The 21,294-nt window shown below is 29.9% G+C and overlaps 1 protein-coding gene and 1 long non-coding RNA gene across 5 annotated transcripts in view; one reads left to right on the top strand and one right to left on the bottom strand.

Annotated features, from left to right (window-relative positions):
* Positions 1-21,294, bottom strand: part of LOC127730250 (sodium- and chloride-dependent glycine transporter 1-like) — a 118,197-nt gene that overhangs the window by 30,365 nt on the left and 66,538 nt on the right. For all 3 annotated transcript variants that reach the window (XM_052238554.1, XM_052238555.1, XM_052238553.1), the window contains exons 2-4: positions 2,340-2,497; positions 1,123-1,254; positions 236-551 (exon numbers count right to left, since the gene is read on the bottom strand). In XM_052238554.1, the coding sequence (XP_052094514.1) occupies positions 236-551; positions 1,123-1,254; positions 2,340-2,497 (606 nt within the window). The remainder of the gene's footprint in view (positions 1-235; positions 552-1,122; positions 1,255-2,339; positions 2,498-21,294) is intronic.
* The window catches only part of LOC127730258 (uncharacterized), a 346,186-nt gene that overhangs the window by 310,513 nt on the left and 14,379 nt on the right, over positions 1-21,294 (top strand). The gene's annotated exons all lie outside the window — the stretch shown is intronic.

Raw genomic sequence — 21,294 nt, 5'->3', positions numbered from 1 at the left:
GAAAAACTGTATAATCGATCTTTTCCATTTGAGATTTAAGGAAACATTGCGGATGTAAAATAAAAGACGTCGAGTTAAAAAAAATCTTACTGGTCCTGGATAAAAAAGCTAATGAATATAGTCAGAAAAACATTACTTAAAACCAAAACCTTCATTTGTACATAGCAGATAAAGTTATTTTTTTCTTTTTTAGGGTTATGATATGTAATATGAAGAGCTTTTGTATGGAACTTACTGCCAAAATTCCTCCTGAGCAGTCACCAACTTTAAAGTATCATTTGTCCACGTATATTCGTTTGAAGTGGTTGTGTTATAAACACCCATGTTGAGCATTTGAAACGTTAAATTGTGATTTTGAGTGGTAAAGTTTCTTCCTTGATCAAGAACGCCACGATCAGTTACGCACTGTGGACTATTCCATTTATTGTCACATGTAGTCCAAGGTAAAGGACTAATAAAAGAATTACCAAGATAATAAATAGTCCACGCAAGAATGACGTTATAGTAAATACTGCATACGACATTCATGATTGTCATACCAATACCAACACCTGCAAGTAATATTTGTACATATAATATATAAAAATGAAAAAAACTTATATGTTATATTTTGAGATGAACATTTACTTGCTAATTTATACTTATAACAGATAAGACTGTCGAGTTTGAATAAATATTATGATTTTTATGTGAGAGTTATGTTTTATCACATTTATCTCCAAAAAACATTACACTTTGCCATGCGGTAATATATTATAAATGTTTGTGTATACTGTTAGTGGGTCATCTGTACAACAATACAACTCAATGATGTTTATCTAGTTTTGTTTTGCTTAATTACATTTCCTTAAGAAATTGATAGAATTAAAATGGTATTCTCATAGATGGCCTTACTAGAATTGGGCAGGATTTTACGGAATTTTTGGTTTTTAATGTTGCTCAACTTATATTTGATTTGGTCTTTCAACTGTTTTGAAAAGAGCGCTATTGACGGGTCTGTAATGACAAAAACGCTCGTAAGGCGTGCCAAACTGTTAGCCTGTTATCTTTGATAAGTTTTTACATCACTTGTTCATCCCATGATTAAAGTAAAAAAAAAAGATTACGTGATTTTTATCATACCTTTAAATATCGGGCATACCTCCCAGACACGCAGCAGTCCTTGACCTGAAAATTGTCCGACAGCAGTTTCCAAGAAAAACAGAGGAATGCCAAATAAAAGCAAACATATGAAAAACGGTATCAAAAATGCACCTACAATAAATTTGCAAATTTAAAAAATAATCTTTATTGCAATCAAGCTATAAACATTCGTATTCAAATGTCCTGGCGATACTGATGTTTTGACATTTGACAAAGGCATGCTTTCCTCAGATTGCGTATGACGTCCTTACACTAAATCAGGTGTAAAGTCATTAATGAGTGTAAAACAGTCAACGCTACGTGTACTAGTGTAATATGCTTTTTTTAATTACAGAAAACGAACGCTATGTGCAAGAAAACGCGGTTTACATTATTGATAGCGCTTTTATTACACAAAGAGCCGCAACGTATCCCATTATTTCACAATAAGCATTATTAAAACACGTACTGGTTTAAATTACTGTTTTTTTGCTATGATTTTGTTGGGGTTTCTTCGAGCTATGAGTTTTGATTCTGCCTTTTGTATCGTCCGCTTTTTTTTGTAATTCTCTCAGTCTCATGACCTTTTTCTAATGATAAAATGTGTGTGATGTAAGTACTATTTAGAAGGGCTTTTCCTAATCGAATGGACGTGTTTGTTCGACAAATATCGATTTTAATCGCTTCAGTGTTACAGTAGCTGTTCGAAACAAACACTTTCTGTTTTTTGAAAAAAAAGCCTAGGAATCCCGATCTACATAGCTTTGTCAATTACTGACCGGAGAGTGGGATTTCTACCCAAGTATACTGGTTGGGGCCTGGTTTATTATTTTTTTTATTCTGACCGTTTTGTGCTTTTGCTCTCAAGAGATATATAATGGTGCTCTAGAGACATATATCGTGTGTACTGCGATTGGTGTCATACGTTAGTGTTACACCTGCGTAACATATCAAAATCACTGCAACAAACTCATATCCGTGTATGCAAAAAATGTCGTAAACCCCCTTCAAACAATTTATTTTATTTTACATATTATCATCAATTTAAGAAAATGAGTTTAGTGTTACCCCTTTTCACTTAAAATTAGCGGATTCAAAATTTTGAAAGCTGCGATTTATTTTAAATGGCAATCATACTTTCATAGTTGATTTTTTGTTCAATTCACCATTTCTTTTTCATATTATATAGAGTAGTGCAGTTCTAAAAATATACAAACCTCCACCGTTTCTTAAACAGATATATGGAAAGCGCCATAAGTTTCCCAAACCAACTGAAAAACCAAGCATTGTTAGAAAGTACTCAATTTTTCTCCCCCACTGTCCTCTTGTAGCGCTTTCATCCTCTGTAATTGGAGATTTGTTTGAACTTCTCATCCTGTTCAAATATATCCAGAGAAAAATTTAAAAAAATGCAATATCCTAGAGTTAGATTTTCTGAAACTCTGAACAATAAACATTACAACGACACCATCTTTGTCGTTATTTTTTTTTTCTAGAAATTACAGTGACACGCTGATAAAATTGTTTTCCCTAAATACTAAAATCGGGAATGTATGAAACATATGCCGTAGAAGTGAAATACAAAAGTGTTGGTTTACGCTCTTTCTAAAGATTTCCAAACATTGTGGTCAAAACCATGTAATGAAAACCTGATTTACTTGATAAATACAGTACACATGTACATGTTCAGCTACCAACAGAATAAAGGGAGTACTATACAAAACTCACAGGTGACAGCCGAGCCGTACAGGTAATTATATTGAATAATTAAAATTAGTTTAAAACATTTGAATATTAACATTTTCTCAATCATGTTTATGAAATAAAATTGTTAAGTAAAATCAATAAATGTTGTAATAACCCAGGCTGTGTACCCCTCTCAACAAGTAAATGAAAATGTGACTGACAACTTGCATATGACATGTATTCATTAAGAACAAAAATGTATGCATAATATACATGTAATACATTTATGTATATTACATGCATTCCAAAATGTACTTTCATTTTGTTAAATATTACTTATAATTTTTATATGCAAAGCATATGTAGAAAGTGGCGTGTAGAAATCTATGTACACATTAAAATTAATAAAATGTTATTGACTCTAAATCATTTATAAATTTCGATGCACTTTTTTTACCACACTACACACATGGCATACTAATGTTCTATCATGTACATATTCACCTTTTATGATGAAAGGACAAAATTGTAGTTTAGTATTAGTATGATAAAGAGTGTTTAAGCTAGTTTTCTCTGAAATTGACAAATCATATGACATAAATATATTCCACAAAATGTATGCATCAGATGTTTACGAACACTGTTAAACATGTTAAAGTTAAGTTTAAAACACCTATGAATTTAATTAACAGACAGATTATACCGACAGCACTAATCTGAAATCTGCATCTTTATGTTATAGTCTGAATATGCATATTATATTGCATGTAGCATGACTAGCATCTACATATGCATATTATACCAGCATCTACATGTCTTTGAAAATGAACACATTTATGAAGTGGCTTTGTAATTCTAGTCTTGTTTAACTTAACCTATAAAGTGTCCTTTTAACTCAGTCTAGAAGTAAAGCTGAGTTAAAAACACAATTTAATATTTACATGTACATGTATGTTGACTCTTTTTGTCTTTTGTTCTTATGTTAGTAGTCTGTGTGCCTCCTACATATATTTTAAGTTAAGCTGATTGCTACTGATTTTTGTAGTTTGTTCCTTAGTTAGTGGTTGTCATATGATCGTGTCTGTCATATTTGTTTTTCGTTATTGTTTTGTTATGAATTAAGCTCTTAGTTTTCATGGTTTTCTCGTTTGAATTGTTTCACATTTTTTATGCTCTTGACTTTTTAATGCAGGCAGCTATAACGTATAGGATTTCCTCATTGTTGATGTCCGTACGGTACCTTAAATTGCTTAATAGCACTTCATTTTAACTTTATTAGATACTTGTCTCATTGCCAATCAAACCACATCTCCTCATTTTTATGTAAGGTATATATATATATATTTGGGTTTTTTTTATCAGGAAAGCTGTTAAACATGTTTAAAACACATTTTTCACCTAAGTGCAATGAAGTGACATTAATTTCAAACTTATGTTAATTTGTGTTTTTTTTTATTTTACTTCTAAACTGAGTTTAAAAAGAAAAGTCGGTCAAGGTAAGGAAACATAGATGCCAATAATATTATGTATAATTCAAACCATAACATTTTTGTTCATTTTATGCCAAAAGCATTTTTTCTATATAAGGCTCCCTTAAGTTTTCATAATTCTATTTCCATTAAAATATTTCATTTCAATAAAGATACTGAATAAAAACCAGAATGAGTTCATTTATTACAATCAAATAACGTTCACATTAATTTTTTATTAATTTAAGATTTCATATCATGTTTGTGTTTAAATTTTTTTATTTACATTTTTCTTATAAAAAGTACTAGATTTTAACTGTGTCAACACTTAAAAATTCAAAAGTGTCAAAACACTTGTACATTGAAAAAATCATATTTAAATATTTAGGCAGAATCATGATAGTTCAATAAAGAATTAAAAGAAGGATAAGAAAGATTATTTTCTGTTATCATCACAATATATCTTATTCCTAAATGTGCTTGCCTTAAGTTTCAGGGGCAGATCCTGGAATATTTTAAAGAGGGTGTAATTCCCAATAATTGATTACCCCCAAAAATGTGTGACACTTAAAAAGTTTTGGATGATTTTACACTAAAATTTATATACATCAAGAAAAACATGATTTTTTTCGGCAATCAAAGGGATGTGTGGGGGTGGGGGTCTTTCACACTCCATCTTGACCCCTGGATCTATCAATGAGTCTTATCACTGTGCACGTGGTACTGATTAACCACATAAATATAATTATTCAATTGAAAGATTATACATGTTTGCATCCTATATCCATTGCAGGAGGGGCCTCGGTGGCCGAGTGGTATAAGTAGTTACTACTGTAATCACTAACCAGTCAACACTGAGGTTATGAGTTCGAACCCCGCTCGTGCGGGTGCACTCGACTCCAATCTCAATTGACTAGGATTGTCAGTTTTCCTATCGAAGGTCGGTGGTTTTCTCCGGGCACTCCGGCTTCCTCCACCAATAAAAACTGGCCGCCACGAAATAGCCCAAAAGCGGTGCTTAAAAGTGGCGTTAAAACACCAAAAATCAAACCAATCCATTGCAGAAAAAAAACATACTTAACAGTTTTTGAATGAAGTGTCTCTTATAGCTACATTTAAAACATACTACATGTACAATATTTGTTGATTATGTAATAGCATTTATATTTTATCACTTTGCAGATTGCAGATAGTGTTATCAAGTCCAGTAGGAATAGCCATATTATTGCCTAGTTAGTCAAGGATATGGAGAAACCTGTCATATATTAAAATTTGAATCAATACCTTCAGCAATATTTTAACACTGCAGCATATAAGCACATATCACTGCCACTACCCAGCTTAAAGCCTCTTCCGAACATTTGAAAGTCACCTACTATGTACTGGTTACCTAAATTGCACAAAAAATCATTTAAATTCCGTTTCATCTCCGCATCTAGTAAGTGGTAATGGTATTAATTATTTTTGGAGTGTTAAAAATTCTTTAGAGGTTTTAGATAAAATACATGCTTTTGATGGTCCTTTTAATTCTGTTGACAGTTATGATTTTTCTACTAAAGTGTATCGACAAGTAGTGGGTATTCCTATGGGCACTAACGGCGCCCCTTCAATAGCAGATTTATTCCTGTATTACTATGAATCTCAGTTTATGACCAAACTCAGTAAAGACACGTCATTGTTACATTTGGTTGATACATTCAACAATACCTTCCGTTATCTAGATGATATTTTTTCGTTAAATAATCCAGAGTTCTCTAAATATACTACCGAAATTTACCCAATAGAACGTACTTTAACTAAATCTAACATAAACAGCAGTAGTTGTCCTTTTCTAGATTTGGACATTTCAATCTCTAAAGGAAAACTCCATACGAAAATTTACGACAAAAGAGACGTCTTTTCATTCCCTACTGTTAATTTTCCTTTTTTAGACGGCGATGTTCCTTTGGCTCCATCATACGGTGTTTATATATCCCAACTCGTTCGTTATGCCCGTGTGTGTAGTGATGTCATAGATTTTAACGAACGTTATCAATGCATCACTGGTAAATTATTAAGTCAGGGATTTCGTTACCATAAATTACGTAAAACTTTTACTAAATTCTTTCATAGATACAAAGATTTGATTAGTAAATTTGGCTGATTAAAACGGTATTTCACATCCTAAATTTTACGGTAATATTGTACTTAAAGCGCGGAAATCACTATGTGATACGTGTAAACTCATCGAACCTTTAAACAAACTTATTAATAAAGGTTATCTTACCAATGTTGTAATTAGATCTTTGAATATAGTTTACATTGGCACTAATATCGATTTTGTCATCAGCAAATTAAAACATTCTTTTCAAACGGGGTGTATAAAGACACTCCCACGTTCATTTTGATCTATGAATAGGTTAACCTCCTAACTATCCTACTGCCTTGCGATACATTTATTTTTGGCATTGCACAAGTCTTCTTTGACTGTCCATGACGTTAAGATACTAAATCCCTGGGATGTGTTTTTGTTGATTTTAGTCTCTGATGCATGATTTTTTTATTGTTAATTGTTCTTGGCTTTTAACTAGCTGTCAGTAACTGCGAGTACTCTCAAATCGTACTTTCTTGTTTATTTGACCTGTTGATACTAATTGTAATGCTTTTTTGTTATTCAATGCTATTCAGGGTTATATCTGGTCTATATACCAGCTTTGATAAGTGTTTGGTGTTACTATAAATTTTCACTTCGTACTATGAACATCAAAATTATTTATTTTGTAAAAATATTTCCTTTCTTTATTTGAACTGTACACGTATACCTAACAACACAATTATTTTCATTTACCTGTGTTTAAAGTAATTGCAAATGGCTGATATTTTTGTTCGAGCATATTGTTTTTCTTACATTGTTTAACATTTCATAGCGGTATAACATGTTACTTTTATTATTCTTCCCTTAGTTAGACAAATCGGGGAATATTGCTATAATGAAACTTATAATGACATAGTCTGTCCAAAGCCAACCATTGCTATAACTGAGGTTGACTTGACCGATGAAGGAGAATCCAATAAACATTAATGTCCATCAAGAACGGAGCTTTCAAGTAATAAAATATTAAAGTTTGTTTTGTCTACTATTCTGATTTTTTAAAAATTTAAATATATTTAATTCTCAAGGCTAATGTCAACAACAAAGTCAAAACGTTTTTAGTTGTTAATAAATTGACCACATGGCAGAGAACTGGTATATTCTGATCTTGGTACAGACATTTTCAAAAGCAATGCCACTAAGTTCAAGTTTTTATTTCATTTAATTTTGGAAAAAAACAGATGGAAGTTTAGATAATTTTTTTTTATATATCATTTTAAAAAGAACACACATACAAAACATATGATAACAAAAAGCAACTTATTGAAAACCAAAACTTAAAAAAGGACACTTAATTTCAAAGTATCAATGTGAAAAATATACAGATTTAGGGAAAATGACATGAAGACAGTACATTACCACCAGAAACAACACATAAAATATATGTAAAATTTAAGACATTTGGAGAATATTGAAAAGAAAATCTAGAATATTTATTGTTTTGTTTCCATGGAAACCACATACTTAACACATAAATATTCACAAAAAACTAAATTTTGTCATCAAGATAGCTTTTCAATTCTGGAGTATTTATTTTTAATACATTTAATACATTTAATAATTATATTGAGGTGGAAAACATTTACAACATTCTAATTACCAAAGAAAATAATAAGTTCGAATTTTGTTTGAATTTCCATATTTTTCTGATTATATATTATGTACGCAAATGCATGCCAAATAAGAACATGCTGTATTTTCGAAACCAGTTGAGATATCATCATAAAATTTTGTATTCATGATAAGCACGTAAGTAGCATTGAAAAAATGCAAAAAACTGAAAATATGTATAAATCTCTTCTGGACCCATTTTCTCAGTCAGGGTCACATATAAATTTAGAACATACTCACCCCTTCTCGTCCAATGAAAAGTCAGTTTTTCCCTTCTAATTTTCATAGTACATTGCTTTTCATGCTCTATAAAATGCTTCACATGAATGACTTTTCATTGTAGATTAATTATGAAAGTGAACTCTTAATAACTACGCTAACGAAGTGTACAATCCCCTTGGGAAAATAGCCTACTGATTAAAGATGAAAGAGAATAGAATTATAAAAAAACATTTTGAATTTTGCAAATGTTTATCATGGTACATATATATATAACAAACAAAAAATGAGATGGGGCAAAGATATAAGTAAAATAATCTTTTATTCAATTTTGAAAGCAGACATTCGAGTCAATTATTATTTTCTTTCTTTCAAGAAAACAATGTCAGACTGCTGATATATAAAGCAAAGGATTTTTTTTTCGAAAAAAAAACCCACAATACATGTTCATTCATCAATAAAAAGTAAGCATCTGATGTTGAATGGTTGTAATTCAAATATTTTTAGAGTGAGTTTTATAATTATCAAAAAATATACAAATTTCAAAAAGCTGATTTATATAATATTGTGTGCTTTTTAAAATCAAGAAATTTAAGGTATATAAGTATTAAATTTTACCTGAAGCAGAAGAAAAACTCAATGTTTGAACAAATTATCTTTTTTTGTCCTCACAAAACTATGTTATTTCTATTTCATTCCATCCATTGAAATGATCATTACCTATGTTATACATTCGTTTTGTTAACCCAGTTAACACTTCATTATAAAAAGTGAATTCTTATTAAGGTTTGAATATAACAATGGGAAAGGCTAATTTTGTAAGGTCACTCGAAAGTGTGAATATGTTCTAAATTGGTCAGACAATACTTGGTCATGTTTTATGAACATTTAAAACCCTCGGCTACGCCTTGGGCTTTAAATCTTCATAAAACATGACCAAGTATTATATAACCTTTACATAAAATTACAAAAATTGAAGGTTAGTTTTTAAATTTAGAATATAGCAAAGTGCTCTCGACCAATGACATTGTAGGATTTGATGCCTCTTAATTGTGAAGAATGAATGTAAATCATGTTCTTAGTAAGGGATTATCCTATTATGAGGGTCTATATACAGTTCAAAACAACGAGTTTCTATATATGAGTTACAACTACCCCGAAGCACATTTATCCGATTGAAAGGATTTATCACACAGTGATTGAAACTGACTAAAAGTTGAATTATGAAACAAACAAAAAACTCAAAATAAGTTGAAGTTTACTGTGCAGTAAAATTGGTACCGTGAATGTTATTATGAAAATATTAATAACTTCAAATTACTAAATAATTAAACAATATGAAAGCTTTTGCAAAAAAAATAAAAACTTTAAAATAAACAAAATACCTTAATCTTTATAGCTTTCAAAAACTTTGATAACTGAATTAGCGGTTTGGAAGAATAGTTATTTCCAATATTCCGATAAAAAAAAACCCAGGAATTTAATTTAAGTCTTGAACATATAAAAAACTTTTAAAGGCATTTTATTTGAACATTTCCCTGACATAATGAAATAGTATTTGATGTACTGAAAAAGCCGGACCAAAATATTGGCTGCTAAATAAAATTTAGTTGTAACTCAAATGTATCAATTGATTTAAACTGTAAATTAAAAAAAAGGATAATTCCTCACTAAAATATTACATGATTAACATTCATACTCACAATCAGAAAACATGTACAATTCCTTCATTATCTTTGTTCTGTTGTATCACATAATATGTATAATGCATTTTTTTTAAAATATTTCCCTAATGATAAGAAAGTCCTTACATCACTATTAAAACTAATCCATAAATGAAATGCCTAAAAAGGAAGTCATGCATTAATTATAAACATTGCACTGACAATGAAACTAATTCTTATATACAACCAATTAAGAGATCATTTGAGCTTGAGCACTTTAAAATATTCTAAGTTTGTAAGAGAATGATAATCCCTTACTTCATGATAACAACTCGCTAACGCTCGTACTTAATCATGAAGAAAGGGATTATCATTCTCTTACATATACTAATTCCATTAGTGAACAGGAATCAGTAAATTAGCAAATTCAAACTTAATGAAATTAGGCACACAAAGGAAACAATTTACTTAAGTGTCGGTTAGTGTATGGAAAGGTATATACTATGAAATTTAGAGCGAGGGGCTTGCCCCGAGCTCTTAATTTCATAGTATTTACCTTGCCATACACTATCCAATTTAGCACATATTTACAACTTGAGTAATCCTGTAATTAGTCTATTGATATAATTTGGCTGACTACGTGTAACTCATTTACGTAGTTTTGTAACTCTACTCACTAGTATCATTGTAAAATGTGTGATTTCAAAAGGCCCATGACTCCAGAATGAATAGCTGCTGGTGTTAGTATGTTTAATGATATAAAGTGGTGTTTTACTATACATGTACTTCTTTACATGGTAAGATGACAAAATAAATTGACCAAAACCGGGCAATAATTAAATTGCAGTGGAAGCTTTAAATTCTTGACAACATTTTTCAATTTCACATAAAAACTAAAGCTATAATAAATTTTAAAAATATAGATAGTTTGCAGTGGCGGATCCAAAAGGGGGAGGGGGAGTTCAGGGTGATGGAAAGCGCCTTTTTTGTGATAATCAAAAATACTAGGGCTTATTATTTACAATTTTTATAATTACCTTTTAGCACATACTTACAACTTCTCGTCCAATCAAATTGCTTATATTTGCCTTCTAATTTTCATAGTACATACTTTTCCCGTGTACTAAGTAACTACGCAAGAATGACCACAAGGGTAAGATTTCATTGTATCGTAATCAAGATATTTAAAACAAAAATTGCCACTGGCTATTTTGAAATAAAATGCTGTGTTCCAAATTAAATTAAATAGTTTGTTATTAGTTTTCACATTGATTTTTAAATATCCTGCTATTAAAATCTTTGGGTCTAAAAAATGTTTTTGACAATTGCACATTTCTTTCATTTAAATAAAGGGTAATACATATGGTTCTTTATACCTTGATTAGAGTACAACGATATCTTAAAATTATGATAATGTATCATCCATGCAATTACTTTGTACACAAAAAAAGTGTGTACTATGAAACCTTGTGAAAGGAAATTAAAGCAACTTGGTGATAATTTTTTAAACTTTTTTAAGGAAGGTGATCTATTTCGTCATGAATTGATTGATTTATTGATTATTGGTTGCTTAATTTCCAGTGACAAATATTTCATGCATGTTCAGGACGATGTCATGAATTGAAAAACTGTGATTATGTCTGAAGATAATGTGCCACCTATATATATATATTTAAACATATTCTGATAAATCTTTTAGTTTTTACTTTGAAATAAGAAAAAAAAAAAAAAAAAAAAAAAAAACACAAAACCTAAAATCTCTGATCTATTGGTAGTTGCTTTTTAATGCCTATCTGCTAGACTATATCTATGGGTACAAACTATCTATATGTTTCAAATTTATTATAGCTTTAGTTTTACTGTGAAATTAAAAAATGTTTTCAAAACATGTAAAGCTTCCACTGCAATTTAATTATTGCCTGCTTTTGGTCAATTTATTTGGTCATCTTACCATGTAAGAAGAACATGTATAGTAAAACACCGCTTTATATCAATATACATACTTACACCAGCAGCTACCATCTTTTCATTCTGGAGTCAAGGGCCTTTTGAAATAACATATTTTACAATGATACTATTGAGTAGATTTACAAAACTTCGTTAATGAGCTCCGTTTTACAAACCTGTGATACAAGTAGTCAGCCAAAATAAACTATCAATAGACCAATTAAAAGATTACTCGAGTAGTAAATATGTGCTAAATTGGATAGTCTATGAAAAGGTATATACTATGAAATTAAGAGCTCGAGGCAAGCCCCTCGCTCTAAATTTCATAGTATATACCTTTCCATAGACTAACCTAGACTTGGATGATGTACATTTTGAAGGTTTTGTAAACTAGTATTAAATAGAATTTGAGAAGATTCATGTTGAATTTGACTACAAATCAAATAGTCATATATTTTGCAGTGAAAATTATTATTTTTAGGTTACTTATTTGGCAAGAATGCATTATTAGTATATTTTTCAAATAATTCCTGAGTCATGGACAACAAAACAGTTCAATTAAATGGATATATATTTAATAATATAAATAATATAATATTATTAAATTAACTTTCCTGAAACAATGCACAGAGTCATAACAGTTGCCCTTTAAAAAAGGTTTATTAAACAAAATGTGTTAATTGTTCCATCATGAACTTAATGATTCGTATTGAACAACAGGTTGTGGAGGTTGCATCTTTTCTCACAATGAATAATTACAATGAATAAAATATCTATAAATATTTATTTTGGTTTGTTTAAAGGGAACGACTTATGAAAAGTCAATTGTATTTGGTATGCAGTTGTATAAGCATTGGCACATCTCATTTCCATGGAGATTCCATGGAGATTGTTTAGCCCTGTACCTTCAGTCATTATTCATTGACTTTGAATATTTGCATAACTTACATGTTAAAGTATTGCTATTTTAGTTTCAACATTTGCATTGTCAAAATAACAAATAGGCGATACATAGCTCTGTGTTAACAGTTTATTTTGTATGTAAACATGGTATAAACTAAGTATTTCATGAAGTTCAAAATATATTTTTATATACATTGTATTTGCAAGTAAGTTGTCACTAAATTGACTTAGTTAACTACATTGTATGTCTCAGAATTTAGTTTGTAAATACCTATGATTCAAATTCAAAATAATTAATTAAAATATATTTACTGAACATGAATTCATGACCATGCAAATGTGACATTAGAATAGGTAATAATCAGGATGTTAACACTGAATAGGTAATAATCAGGAATTTTTATATACATGCTATAGGTAATAAACAGATTATGACACAATAGTGTATTGCCTTTAGGGATGAATTTCAAACTGTCATAGGTATTGAAGATGATTTTATAATGATGTTCACAAATTTTAATTGTTCTCTTCAAAATGCGGATATATTCAAAATGAATTGAAAATTTATGAAATAAAACAAGATATAATTTTATTCTGGTATTTTGGATATAAAAAATGCAGTTTTTAAAAGTTATCTGAGTATTGATTTATCAACATAAAAATGGGTAAATAACTAAAATAAAATAAAGAAAGTGTTGTCCTTGGTAAATAAACTGCTAAGCATTATTTAATACAAGCTGTTATACGTAAAAAGTATACCAGGTAACACAAAAGATGTCAAATTAAACTCAAGGTTTACTACTATAAATAGAGATCGGTCAATTTGAAACGTATCCAAAGTATCCGATACGTTCACGTATACGCATCTTGGGCAATATGCTTAAATAATTATCCCAATCGAATATATTACTCAGTGTCATATTTTTGAAGAATGATGGTAATCAATGTCATATGTCGTACTTCCTTTCTGTGGTAGACCCCCTTTTTCTTTAAACAACATAATCGGTTATCTAGAAAAAATTGTGTTTATTTGTTGTAGGTCCCCATGAAATAAATATCTTTGATATGCAACATAGACTTAAGGAGTATGTACCCTTTTGTTATATATACGAAGTGAGGCATTCAGAAATAAACAGATGAAAATTAATCAGTGCCACTCAGTTTGATCCCCGTTATCCCCGTTATTCTTTAAAATAGTTCATTGAGTAATACTCTCGATCAGGGTTACCGTAATTATTTGAGCATATTCCCCCAGATGCGTATACGTCAACGTATCTAATACTTTGGATACTTAACATACATTTAAACGTTATTAGATACTTGTTTCATTGCCAATCAAACCACATCTCCTCATTTTTATGTAAGGTATATATATATATTTGGTTTTTTTATCAGGAAAGCTGTTTAACACGTTTAAAACACATTCTTCACCTAAGCGCAATGAAGTGACATTAATTTCAAACTTGTGTTAATATGTGTTTTTTTTTTAATTTTACTTCTAAACTGAGTTTAAAAAGAAAAGTCGGTCAAGGTAAGGAAACATAGATGCCAATAATATTATGTATAATTCAAACCATAACATTTTTGTTGATTTTATGCCAAAAGCATTTTTTCTATATAAGGCTCCCTTAAGTTTTCATAATTTTATTTCCATTAAAATATTTGATTTCAATATAGATACTGAATAAAAACCAGAATGAGTTCATTTATTACAATCAAATAACATTCACATTAATTTTTTATTAATTTAAGATTTCATATCATGTTTGTGTTTAAATTTTTTTATTTACATTTTTCTTATAAAAAGTACTAGATTTTAACTGTGTCAACACTTAAAAATTCAAAAGTGTCAAAACACTTGTACATTAGAAAAATCATATTTAAATATTTTGGCAGAATCATGATAGTTCAATAAAGAATTAAAAGAAGGATAAGAAAGATTATTTTCTGTTATCATCACAATATATCTTATTCCTAAATGTGCTTGCCTTAAGTTTCAGGGGCAGATCCTGGAATATTTTAAAGAGGGTGTAATTCCCAATAATTGATTACCCCCAAAAATGTGTGACACTTAAAAAGTTTTGGATGACTTTACACTAAAATTTATATACATCAAGAAAAACATGATTTTTTTCGGCAATCAAAGGGATGTGTGGAGGTGGTGGTCTTTCACACTCCCTCTTGACCCCTGGATCTATCAATGAGTCTTATCACTGTGCACGTGGTACTGATTAACCACATAAATATAATTATTCAATTGAAAGATTATACATGTATGCATCCTATATCCATTGCAGGAGGGGCCTCGGTGGCCGAGTGGTATAAGTAGTTACTACTGTAATCACTAACCAGTCAACACTGAGGTTATGAGTTCGAACCCCGCTCGTGCGGGTGCACTCGACTCCAATCTTAATTGACTAGGATTGTCAGTTTCCCTATCGAAGGTCAGTGGTTTTCTCCGGGCACTCCGGCTTCCTCCACCAATAAAAAATGGCCGCCACGAAATAGCCCAAAAGCGGTGCTTAAAAGTGGCGTTAAAACACCAAAAATCAAATCAATCCATTGCAGGAAAAAAACATACTTAACAGTTTTTGAATGAAGTGTCTCTTATAGCTACATTTAAAACATACTACATGTACAATATTTGTTGATTATGTAATAGCATTTATATTTTATCATTTTGCAGATTGCAGATAGTGTTATCAAGTCCAGTAGGAATAGCCATGATATTGCCTAGTTAGTCAAGGATATGGAGAAACCTGTCATATATTAAAATTTGAATCAATACCTTCAGCAATATTTTAACACTGCAGCATATAAGCACATATCACTGCCACTACCCAGCTTAAAGCATCTTCCGAACATTTGAAAGTCACCTACTATGTACTGGTTACCTAAATTGCACAAAAAACCATTTAAATTCCGTTTCATCTCCGCATCTTATAACCGGTAATGGTATTAATTAATTTTGGAGTGTTAAAAATTCTTTAGAGGTTTTAGATAAAATACATGCTTTTGATGGTCCTTTTAATTCTGTTGACAGTTATGATTTTTCTACTCTCTATACTACACTTCCACACAATCTTATCAAGAAAAAGTTTTCATATTTAATTAAATGGTCTTTTGAAAAATCTCATAACAAATTTATTTGCTGTACCTCGTTTAAAGCCTTTTTCTGTAACGAAAAAGGAAAGTATGCTAGATACACTTACTGGAAATGTGCAAATATGATTGAAGCTTTAAATTTTCTCCTGGACAACATATATGTACGTTTCGGCGATAAAGTGTATCGACAAGTAGTAGGTATTCCTATTGCCACTAACGGCGCCCCTTTAATAGCAGATTTATTCCTGTATTACTATGAATCTCAGTTTATGACCAAACTCAGTAAAGACACGTCATTGTTACATTTGGTTGATACATTCAACAATACCTTCCGTTATCTAGATGATATTTTTTCGTTAAATAATCCAGAGTTCTCTAAATATACTACCGAAATTTACCCAATAGAACGTACTTTAACTAAATCTAACATAAACAGCAGTAGTTGTCCTTTTCTAGATTTGGACATTTCAATCTCTAAAGGAAAACTCCATACGAAAATTTACGACAAAAGAGACGTCTTTTCATTCCCTACTGTTAATTTTCCTTTTTTAGACGGCGATGTTCCTTTGGCTCCATCATACGGTGTTTATATATCCCAACTCGTTCGTTATGCCCGTGTGTGTAGTGATGTCATAGATTTTAACGAACGTAATCAATGCATCACTGGTAAATTATTAAGTCAGGGATTTCGTTACCATAAATTACGTAAAACTTTTACTAAATTCTTTCATAGATACAAAGATGTGATAAGTAAATTTGGCTGATTAAAACGGTATTTCACATCCTAAATTTTACAGTAATATTGTACTTAAAGCGCGGAAATCACTATGTGAAACGTGTAAACTCATCGAACCTTTAAACAAACTTATTAATAAAGGTTATCTTACCAATGTTGTAATTAGATCTTTGAATATAGTTTACATTGGCACTAATATCGATTTTGTCATCAGCAATTTAAAACATTCTTTTCAAACGGGGTGTATAAAGACACTCCCACGTTCATTTTGGTCGATAAAGAGGTTAACCGCCTAACTATCCTACTGCCTTGCGATACATTTATTTTTGGCATTGCAGTAGTCATGTCTTCTTTGACTGTCCATGACGTTAAAATACTAAATCCCTGGGATGTGTTTTTGTTGATTTTAGTCTCTGATGCATGATTTTTTATTATTAATTGTTTTTGGCTTTTAACTAGCTGTCAGTAACTGCGAGTACTCTCAAATCGTACTTTCTTGTTTATTTGACCTGTTGATACTAATTGTAATGCTTTTTTGTTATTCAATGCTATTCAGGGTTATATCTGGTCTATATACCAGCTTTGATAAGTGTTTTGTATTACTATAAATTTTCACTTCGTACTATGAACATCAAAATTATTTATTTTGTAAAAATATTTCCTTTCTCTATTTGAACTGTACACGTATACCTAACAACACAATTATTTTCATTTACCTGTGTTTAAAGTAATTGCAAATGGCTGATATTTTTGTTCGAGCATATTGTTTTTCTTAAATTGTTTAACATTTCATAGCGGTATAACATGTTACTTTTATTATTCTTCCCTTAGTTAGACAAATCGGGGAATATTGCTATAATGAAACTTATAATGACATAGTCTGTCCAAAGCCAACCATTGCTATAACTGAGGTTCAATTGACCGATGAAGGAGAATCCAATAAACATTAATGTCCATCAAGAACGGAGCTTTCAAGTAATAAAATATTAAAGTTTGTTTTGTCTACTATTCTGATTTTTTTTAAATTTGAAAATATTTAATTCTCAAGGCTAATGTCAACAACAAAGTCAAAACGTTTTTAGTTGTTAATAAATTGACCACATGGCAGAGAACTGGTATATTCTGATCTTGGTACAGACATTTTCAAAAGCAATGCCACTAAGTTCAAGTTTTTATTTCATTTAATTTTGGAAAAAAACAGATGGAAGTTTAGATAATTTTTTTTATATATCATCTAAAAAAGAACACATATACAAAACATATGATAACAAAAAGCAACTCATTGAAAACCAAAACTTAAAAAAGGACACTTAATTTCAAAGTATCAATGTGAAAAATATACAGATTTAGGGGAAATGACATGAAGACAGTACATTACCACCAGAAACAACACATAAAATATATGTAAAATTTAAGACATTTGGAGAATATGAAAAAAAAAATCTAGAATATTTATTGTTTTGTTTCCATGGAAACCACATACTTAACATATGAATATTCACAAAAAAACTAAATTTTGTCATCAAGATAGCTTTTCAATTCTGGAGTATTTATTTTTAATACAATATTGAGGTGGAAAACATTTACAACATTCTAATTACCAAAGAAAATAATAAGTTCGAATTTTGTTTGAATTTCCATATTTTTCTGATTATATATTATGTACGCAAATGCATGCCAAATAAGAACATGCTGTATTTTCGAAACCAGTTGAGATATCATCATAAAATTTTGTATTCATGATAAGCACGTTAGTAGCATTGAAAAAATGCAAAAAACTGAAAATATGTATAAATCTCTTTTGGACCCATTTTCTCAGTCAGGGTCACATATAAATTTAGAACATACTCACCCCTTCTCGTCCAATGAAAAGTCAGTTTTTCCCTTCTAATTTTCATAGTACATTGCTTTTCATGCTCTATAAAATGCTTTACATGAATGACTTTTCATTGTAGATTAATTATGAAAGTGAACTCTTAATAACTACGCTAACGAAGTGTACAATCCCCTTGGGAAAATAGCCTACTGATTAAAGATGAAAGAGAATAGAATTATAAAAAACATTTTGAATTTTGCAAATGTTTATCATGGTACATATATATAACAAACAAAAAATGAGATGGGGCAAAGATATAAGTAAAATAATCTTTTATTCAATTTTGAAAGCAGACATTCGAGTTAATTATTATTTTCTTTCTTTCAAGAAAACAATGTCAGACTGCTGATATATAAAGCAAAGGATTTTTTTTCGAAAAAAAAACACAATACATGTACATTCATCAATAAAAAGTAAGTATCTGATGTTGAATGGTTGTAATTCATATATTTTTAGAGTGAGTTTTATAATTATCAAAAAATATACAAATTTCAAAAAGCTGATTTATATAGTATTGTGTGCTTTTTAAAATCAAGAAATTTAAGGTATATAAGTATTAAATTTTACCTGAAGCAGAAGAAAAACTCAATGTTTGAACAATTTATCTTTTTTTTGTCCTCACAAAACTGTTATTTCTATTTCATTCCATCCATTGAAATGATCATTACCTATGTTATACATTCGTTTTGTTAACCTAGTTAACACTTCATTATAAAAAGTGAATTCTTATTAAGGTTTGAATATTACAATGGGAAAGGATAATTTTGTAAGGTCACTCGAAAGTGTGAATATGTTCTAAATTGGTCAGACAATACTTGGTCATGTTTTATGAACATTTAAAACCCTCGGCTACGCCTTGGGCTTTAAATCTTAATAAAACATGACCAAGTATTATCTAACCTTTACATAAAATTACAAAAATTGAAGGTTAGTTTTTAAATTTAGAATATAGCAAAGTGCTCTCGACCAATGACATTGTAGGATTTGATGCCTCTTAATTGTGAAGAATGAATGTAAATCATGTTCTTAGTAAGGGATTATCCTATTATGAGGGTCTATATACAGTTCAAAACAACGAGTTTCTATAAATGAGTTACAACTACCCGAAGCACATTTATCCGATTGAAAGGATTTATCACACAGTGATTGAAACTGACTAAAAGTTGAATTATGAAACAAACAAAAAACTCAAAATAAGCTGAAGTTTACTGTGCAGTAAAATTGGTACCGTGAATGTTATGAAAATATTAATAACTTCAAATTACTAAATAATTAAACAATATGAAGCTTTTGCAAAAAAAAGAAAAAAGAAAACTTTAAAATAAACAAAATACCTTAATCTTTATAGCTTTTGATAACTGGATCAGCGGTTTGGAAGAATAGTTATTTCCAATATCCCGATGAAAAAAAAACCAGGAATTTAATTTAAGCCTTGAACATATAAAAAAATTTTAAAGGCATTTTATTTGAACATTTCCCTGACATAATGAAATAGTATTTGATGTACTGAAAAAGCCGGACCCAAATATTGGCTGCTAAATAAAATTTAGTTGTAACTCAAATTTATCAATTGATTTAAACTATCAATTAAAAAAAGGATAATTCCTCACTAAAATATTACATGATTAACATTCATACTCACAATCAGAAAATATGTACAATTCCTACATTTTCTTTGTTCTGTTGTATCACATAATATGTATAACGGTTTTTTTTTTAAATATTTCGCAAATGATAAGAAAGTCCTTACATCACTATTAAAACTAATCCATAAATGAAATGCCTAAAAAGGAAGTCATGCATTAATTATAAACATTGCACTGACAATGAAACTAATTCTTATATACAACCAATTAAGAGATCATTTGAGCTTGAGCACTTTACAATATTCTAAGTTTGTGAGAGAATGTCAATCCCTTACTTCATGATAACAACTCGCTAACGCTCGTACCTAATCATGAAGAAAGGGATTATCATTCTCTTACATATACTAATTCCATTAGTGAACAGAAATCAGTAAATTAGCAAATTCAAACTTAATGAAATTAGGCACACAAAGGAAACAATTTACTTAAGTGTCGGTTAGTGTATGGAAAGGTATATACTATGAAATTTAGAGCGAGGGGCTTGCCCCGAGCTCTTAATTTCATAGTATATACCTTGCCATACACTATCCAATTTAGCACATATTTACAACTTGAGTAATCCTGTAATTAGTCTATTGATATAATTTGGCTGACTACGTGTAACTCATTTACTTAGCACATACTTACAACTTCTCGTCCAATCAAATTGCTTATATTTGCCTTCTAATTTTCATAGTACATACTTTTCCTGTGTACTAAGTAACTACGCATGAATGACCACAAGGGTAAGATTTCATTGTATCGTAATCAAGATATTTAAAACAAAAATTGCCACTGGCTATTTTGAAATAAAATGCTGTGTTCCAAATTAAAGACATTAAATTAAATAGTTTGTAATTAGTTTTCACATTGATTTTTAAATATCCTGCTATTAAAATCTTTGGATCTAAAAAATGTTTTTGACAATTGCAAATTTTATCATTAAAATAAAGGGTAATACATATGGTTCTTTATACCTTGATTAGAGTACAACAATATCTTAAAATTATGATAATGTATCATCCATGCAATTATTTTGTACACAGAAAAGTGTGTACTATGAAAACTTGTGAAGGAAAATTAAAGCAACTTGGTAATAATTTTTTAAACTTTCTTAAGGAAAGTGATCTATTTCGTCATGAATTGATTGATTTATTGATTATTGGTTGCTTAATGTCCAGTGGCAAATATTTCATGCAT

This window comes from Mytilus californianus, unplaced genomic scaffold (genome assembly GCF_021869535.1).
Source record: "Mytilus californianus isolate M0D057914Y unplaced genomic scaffold, xbMytCali1.0.p SCAF_2, whole genome shotgun sequence".
Taxonomy (NCBI): Eukaryota; Metazoa; Mollusca; class Bivalvia; order Mytilida; family Mytilidae; genus Mytilus; species Mytilus californianus.
The sequence above is the reverse complement of the archived record's forward strand: the minus strand, read 5'-3'. Positions and strand labels throughout refer to the sequence as shown.